Below are 11,710 nucleotides of genomic sequence, written 5' to 3'. Positions count from 1 at the left end.
GCCTGCCGATGCAGGGGATACGGGTTCGTGCCCCGGTCTGGGAAGATCCCACATGCCGCGGAGCGGCTGGGCCCGTGAGCCATGGCCGCTGAGCCTGCGCGTCCGGAGCCTGTGCTCCGCGACGGGAGAGGCCACAAAAGTGAGAGGCCCGCGTACCGCAAAAAAAAAAAAAACAAGAACAAGGAAGTTCCTTGGCGGTCCAGTGGTTAAGACTCTGCACTTCCAATTCAGGGGGCGCAGGTTCTATCCCTGGTCGGGGAATCAAGATCCCACGTGATGCATGGTGTGGCAAAAACAAACAAACAAACAAACAAATAAATAAATATGGGGAAAATGGTATATGTCTTAAAAAAAAAAGAACAAGATGTTGTGAAAAAGGAATCAGAGAATAAGAACAAGCTCTTGGAAGTTAAAAATATTATCGTCTAAATAAATTCTGTAGAGTGGTTCAAAGACAAGGCCAAGGAGGTTGCCCAGAAAATAGAAAAAAGAGACAAAGAAAAGGGACACTATAGGAGAAAAAAATCTTAAAAGATCAATTCAGGTTATATCCCGTTCAATTAATAGAGGTTCTTAAAAATAAACTGGAGAAAACATAGGGGAGTAATTTATCACAGAAATAATAGAAGACATTTTCTTTTAGATTGGAAGCATGAGAATGTCCAGCTTGACAACGGCCAACACAGTGAATGGAAAAAGGCTGGCACCAACGAAGTTGTATAATTTCAGAACACCAGAGTTAAAAATAAGATTCTAAAAGCTTCCTGGGAATAAAAGATCCTTTACCTGCAAAGGAATAAGAATGTTATGCCCTTTCAAACTATCAAATTTTTAAATAGAATAAAAACACTTTCAGGCATGCAAATTCTCAACCACATTTATCTCCGTGTACCTTTACTTTAGCGGATGTGTGCTTTACTAAACCAAACCAGTGACCAGTAAAGGAGAAGACTCCATTTCTAGGGGATCCACTGCAAGAAAGTGTCAAAGGGAAATCCCTGGATGAGCACCCATAGCAGGCCTAACAGTCAGCAGCCTAGATTGGAGAGGGAGGGTGGAGGCTTCAGGGAAGCCATGGCTGGGGGGAGTGTAACTAACACATTGTCTGATGTATTTGATGTGTGGAAAGTGATGTGAGGGGCCTTTAGAGGTATGTTGGGATTTGAAAATTAGCAATAGGTATATAGAAAAGTAAACAAATTTTTAACATGAGGCAATTCTTCATTCCAAGGAAAATAATGTTGTCCAGAAATGGTAAAGTAACCACGGTACTTTTTGACTCAGCAACATTATTTACACAGTCATAATAATGTAATCACTGCATACTGCTATACCTGTAAGGGGAGGAGAGGGTGAGAAGTCTGTAAGGCAGCTTACTGCTCATCTACCTTAACAAGAAGTGAATAGTTTAATGTCTAATATTCATATATTATAAAACAGTGATATGTTTAAAAACATGGAGGCAAATATCAGAAGAAACAGCTAAAGTAATTAAGGTTGTTGCCTCTCAGGAGTGGGGGGAGGGGGTAGTGGAGTGGGACAGAGATTACTGTTTTTCCTTACAAATGTATAGTACTATATTACTGAGCCACACACATGCTACAGCATGGATGAACCTTGATGACATTATTGTAAGTGAAATAAGCCAGTGACAAAAGGACAAATGAGTTCCCCCTATACGAGGAACCTGGAATAGGCAAATTCACTGAGACAGGAAGTAGAATGGTGATGGCAGGGGTTAGGGGGATGGAGTTATTGTCTAAAGAATATAGAGTTTTAGTTGGGGAAGATAAAAAGTCCTGAAGATGGATGGTAGTGATAGTTGTGCAATTTGAATATACTTAACGCCACAAAACTGTACACTTAAAAATGGTTAAAATGGTAAATTTTATGTTATGTATATTTTATCACAATGAAAAAGCAACTTAAAATGAAAGAAAATATAGTACTATTTGATTTTTAAGTAACTATGCACTTTTAATTTTATTACATTAATTTTTAGAAAGTTTAGATGAATGCCTGAAAAATTTTTATGTCATCAATGTGTTTGTGCCTAGATTTTATGACATAATTTGGGCCACTCAAGGGCCTTTTTTGCTTTCATCCAGTTCTTACCTGTGTTCTCCTTAGATAAATGTAAGTTATTTTCAAGTAAGGGAAGTATTAGTGAAAGTAAATATTTTCTGAATACATTTCAGGGGAATTTGAGATACCAGGTAACGTAATGTAGAACATTAATACTGTGAATAAAAGTGCAAATTCATCCAGCTTGAATAAGCACATTGTTATGCAGGAATGTCCCCTTTATGGCCTCTGCTCCTCAGTGGATATTCTAAGTGCTCAGCTGCCGGGTCCCCCTGAATGGATTATTGGAATTCATCTCCACGTTTGTGCAGGGTCTGGGTGGGACTCCGAGTGAATTTAAGATGCAGTAGCAGGTCAGTACCTGTGATGGTACATCTTGATTTCTGGCTCATGAGTTTATCATCACTTTCCTTCACCTGGTCCAAATAAACGTGCATATATTTGTTTCTTTGCGGTGATAAGCAACAAAATGCCAGTTAGCTTGGCAGTAAGAAGTTAACTAGTCAAGTGCAATCCCAATCAAAATCACTGTACCTTCAGTTTACAATTGAGAAGGCAGCTCTGAGAAGAAAATAACAATGGAAAACAACTTTATATATCCTTAGAGATGTCAAACTGCCTTCCAGCCTTTAAGTTATGCTTCTTGCTTTTGACAGGTTACATTTACCATCAAGGGTTTATTGCTATAAAAGGAGTGTTATATTTCATTGTCGTCTCACCTACATTTTCTTTTTTGTTCACAGTGCGAGATGAGGACAGAAGCACGACGAAAAAATCTTCTTATTTTGATTTTGCATTATCTAACACAAGAAGGGTATGTTACATTACAAATATTTACAGAGATGATTCCTTTCTTTCTCTGACCTCTGCTTTTCCAAATACTCACTTTTAAAAACAGTTAATAACTTTATTTTTTAGAGCAGTTTTCTATTTCCAGAAAAATAAAACAGAAAGTGCAGGCAGCTCCCATACACCAGCAATACCCCGCCCTGCCCCGTCTCCCCTGTTACTAACATCTTACACTGGTGTGGTACATTTGTTGTAATTGATGAGTCAATATCGATATATTATTATTAGCTAAAGTCCATAGTTTACATCAGGGTTCGCTCTTGTGTTGTACAGTTCTACGAGTTTTGACAAAGGCATAAAGTCACATATCCACCATTGTAGTATCATACAGAATAGCTTCCCTGCCCTAAAATCTCTTGTGCGCTACCTATCCCTGCCCACCCACAGCAACCTAGACACATACTTTTTTTTTTTTTTTTTTTTTTTTGCTGTACGCGGGCCTCTCACTGTTGTGGCCTTTCCCGTCGCGGAGCACAGGCTCCCGACGCACAGGCTCAGCGGCCATGGCTCACGGGCCCAGCCGCTCCACGGCATGTGGGATCTTCCCGGACCGGGGCACAAACCCATGTCTCCTGCATCGGCAGGCGGACTCTCAACCACTACACCACCAAGGAAGCCCCAAGACACATACTTTTATTGTCTCATTTACCTAGATATTTTTCACATTATGCATTTGAAAACTTCATTAACAAAGCTACCCAGTTCATGGGATACTTTCCCTTTCCCATTCAGGTTTGAAGATAGTGTAGGCCATTCAAAGAAGGTTTCCGGGGTCCCACTGCTTGCTGGCTAATGTACATAAAGATAACATTCTTTCTCCCCAGTTTTCCTTCTCTCGGAATAAAAGTATTGCATTTCCCTGGACGACCTGTGCTCAGATCTCTTTCCTGTGCGATGCCCATTCTATAGCTGGCAGGGGGAGGAAATTTGGAATCATTTGAGTTTGGCCATCTACCTCATGTGCGAGCAGTTACATGAAGGCTGCTGATATGCTGGGAGTTGCGAGAGCGAGAGAGACCACCAAGTATCCGAAGGCTACTCTTTAGAGTTTCCTTTCGTTTCAGTTTTCAGCCAGGAAGAAAATATTCAGGTTTCAGGGTTCGGGCTCAAAACTTTCAAGTCAGAGCAGTGGTTCTCAACCTGGAGAACCCCTCAGAGGACATGTGGCAATGTCTGGAGACCTCTCGGGCAGCACACTGGCATCTAGTGGGAGGAGACCAGGATGCTGCTAAACATCCTTCATATGCGCAGGACAGCCCCAAATGTCAATCACGCCAAGATGGAGAAACCCTGCCTTAGAGCAGGAGGAACCAACCAGATGCTGTATTTTCCCAAAAGTCTGAAAGAGCATCTTTTCCTCTGATAAACATAGTAGCTATCAGTGCACTAGAAGAGCTACCGTAACTAAAAGCCACATTTGAGAATCTAGCAACCCTAGTGCTGAGGTAGGAAGGAAAGCTGATGAGGGCGGGAGGGTAGGAGGCAGCTGGGACGAGAGTGAGGAGTTGATCCTTGTTTCTTGAGCTGTGCCAGCAACAGCTGTTTTAAATGAATCTAGTGCCTTCTTGAGGGGAATGACCGTTCTAGGGACATTGAGGAATTTTTTCTGTTAAATTTTAAGGGAAGTAGTATTAGGGTCCCCATTTGAAGAAATCGAGGCTCAGAGGAGTCTAGGAACTTACCAGAAGTCTCCTGGCCCTAGGTGGGGGCACTTTTGAGGCCTGTCTCACCCCAAGAGTCTTCAGGGTCCAATTCCTCTGCTCCAGTGTGGAAGATTTAGTTTTGTTTGAGGGTCACCTCAGGAAAATCAGAATGTATGTGGGGCATATTTTATGAGTTTTTAAAAAAGTGATGGCTTTTTAAAGTCAGAAAATGAAATCACTGCAACTGTACTTAAGCATTCTTTTATTATCTAAGTCATTGAAGGATTTGAATTTTTTTGCCAAAATTTCAGAGGCACTGCATTTTGGGGACCAATTATAACACTGCACTTCTGAACAAACTTTGTTATTGAGTAATCTGATTTATTTTCTCCCCTGGACTGACCACGTAAGATCTTCAATTACAAAATGTGGCCTTTTTCATAATACCTTAACATCACAATTTTGGAAATGGCCCTTTTCTCAGGGTAAATATGACGAATTGTATCATCTTTAACACAAAAACGTTTTTCAGTCCACTTACTTTGAAACAGTTTTATCAGACAGTTCTCTTTTTGGTGTTGGGGATTTAAATTTTATTGAGAAAATGGCTCATTCTTTCCACATCACCACCAGTCCCAGACCAGAGAAATGAGTCCCTCTCCACCCCCCCATGGTTGGCAGGCAGGCCAATCAGGTGATAGTCAACTGCTAAATCTCTGTGTCCACACACAGCAAGGGGGTGGAAGAGAGCCCGAGTAGAGAAAGGCTGACTTTGGTCCTGTCTGTGCCTTTTTTTCCCCATCTGGAATATGAGAGTGTTCCTGAAGTTGCTCCTCACTGTTCACCATCCATCCATGGAAAGCAATTCCAAGGGCAGCATGGAGCTGAGTGTTTGCTCTAAGACAAGGGCTGGCGGGTTGGCGTGGTAGGGGGGCTTCCTGGGTAAGAACACAGACTCAGGAGCCAACCTGCCTTGGTTCAAATGCCCACTCTACTCTTTGCTAACCAGCGACCTCGGGCAAGTTACTTATCCTCTTTGTTCCGCAGTTACCTTGCTTGTAAAATGGAGTAATGGAAGATAGTATTTGTGTCAGGCAGATGTTATGAGGATTAAATATGTGACATGCTTAGAATAGTGCCCGGCACAAAGTAAGCGTATATGAGTCCTTGCTATTTTTACTATGGAGGAGGTAGGAATTGGATTTTATTCTTTTAATATCCAACCTGGTTCAGCAAAGGACTTGAAGCAGTGGGAATGTGGGTTTGGCACATTTTACGTTACCTGATAAAATCTCAGCTCCATTCAAAAAACCCTGAGCTAAATTACCTCAAGGCAGTGTTTTCTAAGTGCGTGGAACACTGAAACAATCGTTCTGCAGAATGTTAATTGATGTAACTTTATTTTTTTATAAATTTATTTATTTTATTTATTTTTGGCTGCGTTGGGTCTTTGTTGCTGAGCACGGACTTTCTCTAGTTGCAGTGAGTGGAGGCTACTCTTCGTTGTGGTACGTGGGCTTCTCATTGCGGTGGCTTCTCTTGTTGCAGAGCACGGGCTCTAGGCGCGCGGGCTTCAGTAGTTGTGGCACACGGGCTCAGTAGTTGTGTCTCATGGGCTCATTAGTTGTGTCTCACGGGCTCTAAAGCGCAGGTTCAGTAGTTGTGGTGCACAGGCTTAGTTGCTCCACGGCATGTGGGATCTTCCCGGACCAGGGCTCAAACCCGTGTCCCTGCATTGGCAGGCGGATTCTTAACCACTGCACCACCAGGGAAGCCCAACTGATGTAACTTTAAAAGAGCTTTATGGTCAAGTAAGCTTGGCAAACATTGGGTTAAACCGGGTTAAACAGGTTCTCTTATTTCAGGACTTCTCAGATCCTCTGACTTATTAATGTGCAATGGGAATATCTGTGCTAAAGTCACAGTATTCAGGGCTTTGCAAACCAATTTGGCCAAGGAACCCTTTTTTTCCTCAGGCCAACTTTAGGGACTAGTTTTCAATGGAACACTGAGAAATGCTGCCTTCATAGATTAATTGACCCTTTTAAAACCTGAACTCACCTTACAAGACCCCAACCTTGTGAGCATTGTATTAATAGATGTTTGGCAAATGTTATTTGAACAGCCATTAAATAACTTACTAGCAGGTAGATGGGTAGAATAATTAGAAAGCGACTCAGTCGTTTACACAGATAATTCTTGATTTTTATTGTAATGTATTCTGTATTTCAGAAACTGTATCAGAAAGGAGAACTGTAAAAACAAAAAGACAAAAGTCAGATAGATTTCCCTTCTCCTCCAGGTGCTATTATGGCCTCAAGTGTTTCCTATTTACAAAGCATGCATTTACCCTTTTTGCCACAAGATGGCCTCTTGAATCTAGAAACGATGAAAATTATACTAGAGTTGATCATTTTCCTGAGACCTGCTGGGAAAGGGACTCACCAGTGGATTATCAAGATGAAAAGTAAACTATAGGTATTTTTAAGGACATATCAGTGTCAGAAAAGTAGACCTTCCTTTAATGAAAAACTGAGAATTCACAAAGAGGACAGATTATTGTGGATTGGAATAAACAATCAGAGAAAGCTTTGTAGGGAAGGCGATCAGAGCTGGTCTTGAAAAATGTGTAGAATATGGATAGACAGATGGGATGGACAAGGACATTCTAGACAGGGGCACAGAGAAAGAAGGGGCAGGGCGTAAGTGGAACCACTAAGGAAACAGAAAGAGCAGAGTTCAAATGCATGAGGGAGAGTTAGTGAGATCAGACAGTGGAGGGTCATGGCTACAGGTTCTTCTAGGTCTGCATATGCATCTCCTCTGGCCTAAGTCCCTCTTAACAGCCTCCCTGTCTCTCCTACTCTGTCTTTCTCTTTACTGCTCATGCCTCTTTTTGAAGTCTCGTCCTGTCACTCTGTTGGTTAAGAATTTTCAGTGGTTCCACCTGCCAACCCTATTAAGTTCAGACCTCATTCAAGCCCAAACAGTGGAAGAGGAACACAGAAGCACTTCTGTTCCCCTGATCAGTTAATTTAGGAAATATGGGGCCTGCCATCATCTATTCTTTTTTTTTAAACATCTTTACTGGAGTATAATTGCTTTACAATGTTGTGTTAGTTTCTGCTGTATAACAAAGTGAATCAGCCAAATGCATAGGTATATCCCCATATCCCCTCCCTCTCGAGTCTTCCTCCCACCCTCCTTATCCCACCCCTCTAGGTGGTCACAAAGCACTGAGCTGATCTCCCTGTGCTATGCAGCTGTTTCCCACTAGCTATCTATTTTACATGTAGTAATGTATATATGTCAGTGTTACTCTTTCACTTCGTCCCAGCTTACCCTTCCCCCTCCCCGTGTCCTCAAGTCCATTCTCTACGTCTGTGTCTTTATTCCTGTCCTGCCAATAGGTTCATCAGAACCTTTTTTTTTTAGATTCCATATATCTGTGTTACCATACAGTATTTGTTTTTCTCTTTCCAACTTACTTCACTCTGTATGACAGACTCTAGGTCCATCTACCTCACTACAAATAACTCAATTTCGTTCCTTTTTATGGCTGAGTAATATTCCACTGTATATATGTGTCACATCTTCTTTATCCATTCATCTGTCAGTGGACACTTCGCTTGCTTCCATGTTCTGGCTATTGTAAATAGTGCTGCAATGCATGTTGTGGTACATGACTCTTTTTGAACTATGGTTTTCTCAGGGTATATGCCCAGTAGTGGGATTGCTGGGTCATATAGTACTTCTATTTTTAGTTTTTTAAGGAACCTCCATAGTGTTCTCCATAGTGGATGTATCAATTTACATTCCCATCAACAGTGCAAGAGGGTTCCCTTTTGTCCACACCCTCTCCAGAATTTATTGTTTGTAGATTTTTTGATGATGGCCATTCTGACCGGTGTGAGGTGATACCTCATTGTAGTTTTGATTTGCATTTCTCTAATGATTAGTAGTGATGTTGAGCATCCTTTCATGTGTTTGTTGGCAATCTGTGTCTCTTCTTTGGAGAAATGTCTGTTTAGGTCTTCTGCCCATTTTTGGATTGGGTTGTTTGTTTTTTTGATATTGAGCTGCATGAACTGCTTGTATATTTTGGAGAGTAATCCTCTGTCAGTTGCTTCATTTGCAAATATTTTCTCCCATTCTGAGGGCTGTCTTTTCATCTTGTTTATAGTTTCCTTTGCTGTGCAAAAGCTTTTAAGTTTCATTAGGTCCCATTTGTTTATTTTTGTTTTATTTCCATTTCTCTAGGAGGTGGGTCAAAAAGAATCTTGCAGTGATTTATGTCATAGAGTGTTCCTCCTATGTTTTGCTCTAAGAATTTTATAATGTCTGGCCATACATTTAGGTCTTTAATCCATTTTGAGTTTATTTTTGTGTATGGTGTTAGGGAGTGCTCTAATTTCATTCTTTTACATGTAGCTGTCCAGTTTTCCCAGCACCACTTATTGAAGAGGCTGTCTTTTCTCCATTGTATATTCTTGCCTCCTTTATCAAAGATAAGGTGACCATATGTGCCTGGGTTTATCTCTGGGCTTTCTATCCTGTTCCATTGATCTATCTTTCTGTTTTTGTGCCAGTACCATACTGTCTTGATTACTGTAGCTTTGTAGTATAGTTTGAAGTCAGGGAGCCTGATTCCTCCTGTCCGTTTTTCTTTCTCAAGATTGCTTTGGCTATTCAGGATCTTTTGTGTTTCCATACAAATTGTGAAATTTTTTGTTCTAGTTCTGTGAAAAATGCCAGTGGTAGTTTGATAGGGATTGCACTGAATCTGTAGATTGTTTTGGGTAGTACAGTCATTTTCACAATGTTGATTCTTCCAATCCAAGAACATGGTATATCTCTCCATCTGTTTGCATCATCTTTAACTTCTTTCATCAGTGTCTTATAGTTCTGCATAGAGGTCTTTTGTCTCCTTAGGTAGGTTTATTCCTAGGTATTTAATTCTTTTTGTTGCAATGGTAAATGGGAGTGTTTCCTTAATGTCTCTTTCAGATTTTTCATCTTTAATGTATAGGAATGCAAGAGATTTCTGTGCATTTTGTATCCTGCTACTTTACCAAATTTATTGATTAGCTCTAGTAGTTTTCTGATAGCATCTTTAGGATACTCTATGTATAGTATCATGTCATCTGCAAACAGTGACAGTTTTACTTCTTGTTTTCCAATTTGGATTCCTTTTATTTCTTTTTCTTCTCTGATTGCTGTGGCTAGAACTTCCAAAACTATGTTGAATAATAGTGGTGTGAGTGGGTAACCTTGTCTTTTTCCAGATTTTAGAGGAAACGGTTTCAGTTTTTCATCATTGAGAATGATGTTGGCTGTGGGTTTGTCATGTATGGCCTTTATTATGCTGAGGTAACTTCCCTCTATGCCTACTTTCTGGAGACTTTTTATCATAAATGGGTGTTGAATTTTGTCAAAAGCTTTTTCTGCATCTATGGAGATTATCATATGGTTTTTATCCTTCAGTTTGTTAATATGGTGTATCACATTGACTGATTTGCATATATTGAAGAATCCTTGCATTCCTGGGATAAACCCCACTTGATCATGGTGTATGATCCTTTTAATGTGCTGTTGGATTCTGTTTGCTAGTACTTTGTTGAGGATTTTTGCATCTATGTTCATCAGAGATATTGGCCTGTAGTTTTCTTTCTTTGTGACATCTTTGTCTGGTTTTGGTATCAGGGTGATGGTGGCCTCGTAGAATGAGTTTGGGAGTGTTCCTCCCTCTGCTATATTTTTGAAGAGTTTGAGAAGGATAGGTGTTAGCTCTTCTCTAAATGTTTGACAGAATTTGCCTGTGAAGCCATCTGGTCCTCGGCTTTTGTTTGTTCGAAGATTTTTAATCACAGTTTCAATTTCAGTGCGTGTGATTGCTCTGTTTATATTTTCTATTTCTTCCTGGTTCAGTCTCGGGAGGTTGTGCTTTTCTAAGAATTTGTCCATTTCTTCCAGGTTGTCCATTTTATTGGCATATAGTTGCTTATAGTAATCTCTCCTGATCCTTTGTATTTCTGCAGTGTCAGTTGTTACTTCTCCTTTTTCATTTCTAATTCTATTGATTTGAGTCTTCTCCCTTTTTTCTTGACGATTCTGGCTAATGGTGTATCAATTTTGTTTATCTTCTCAAAGAACCAGCTTTTAGTTTTATTGATCTTTGCTATTGTTTCTTTCATTTCTTTTTCATTTAGTTCTGATCTTTATGATTTCTTTCCTTCTGCTAACTTTGGGTTTTTTTTGTTTTTCTTTCTCTAATTGCTTTAGGTGTAAGGTTAGGTTGTTTATTTGAGGTTTTTCTTGTTTTTTGAGGTAGGATTGTATTGCTATAAACTTCCCTGTTAGAACTGCTTTTGCTGCATCCCATAGGTTTTGGGTTGTCGTGTTTTCATTGCCATTTGTTTCTGGGTTTGTTTTGATTTCCTCTTTGATTTCTTCAATGATCTCTTGGTTATTTAGTAGCATGTTGTTTAGCCTCTTGTGTTGGTATTTTTTACAGTTTTTTTCCTATAATTGATAACTAGTCTCATAGCGTTGTGGTCAGAATAAATACTTAATATGATTTCAATTTTCTTAAATTTATGAAGGCTTGATTTGTGACCCAAGATGTGGTCTATCCTGGAGAATGTTCCATGAGCACTTGAGAAAAATGTGTATTCTGTTGTTTTTGGATGGAATGTCCTATAAATATCAATTAAGTCCATCTTGTTTAATGTGTCATGCAAAGCTTGTGTTTCCTTATTTATTTTCATTTTGGATGATCTGTCCATTGGTGAAAATGGGGTGTTAAAGTCCCCTACTATTATTGTGTTACTGTCCATTTCCTCTTTTATGGCTGTTAGCATTTGCCTTATGTATTGAGGTACTCCTACGTTGGGTGCATAAATATTTACAATTTTTATATCTTCTTCTTGGATTGATCCCTTGACCATTATGTAGTGTCCGTCTTTGCCTCTTGTAATAGTCTTTATTTTAAAGTCTATTTTGTCTGATACGAGAATTGCTCCTCCAGCTTTCTTTTGATTTCTGTTTGCACGGAATATCTTTTTCCATCCCCTCACTTTCAGACTGTATGTGTCCCTAGGTCTGAAGTGGGTCTCTTGTAGACAGCATATATA

The 11,710-nt window shown here is 39.9% G+C and overlaps 1 protein-coding gene across 1 annotated transcript in view; it reads left to right on the top strand.

Annotated features, from left to right (window-relative positions):
• KATNAL2 (katanin catalytic subunit A1 like 2) overlaps positions 1 to 11,710 on the top strand; it is an 89,862-nt gene that overhangs the window by 33,433 nt on the left and 44,719 nt on the right. The window contains exon 2 of the mRNA XM_029228631.1: positions 2,829 to 2,899. Within this exon, the coding sequence (XP_029084464.1) occupies positions 2,829 to 2,899 (71 nt within the window). The remainder of the gene's footprint in view (positions 1 to 2,828; positions 2,900 to 11,710) is intronic.

The sequence above is a fragment of the Monodon monoceros genome, unplaced genomic scaffold, assembly GCF_005190385.1.
Source record: "Monodon monoceros isolate NGI ecotype Baffin Bay Population unplaced genomic scaffold, NGI_Narwhal_1 Super_Scaffold_1, whole genome shotgun sequence".
In the NCBI taxonomy this organism is placed as follows: domain Eukaryota; kingdom Metazoa; phylum Chordata; class Mammalia; order Artiodactyla; family Monodontidae; genus Monodon; species Monodon monoceros.
Note: the sequence above shows the minus strand (reverse complement) of the source record. Positions and strands in the feature narration are given on the sequence as shown.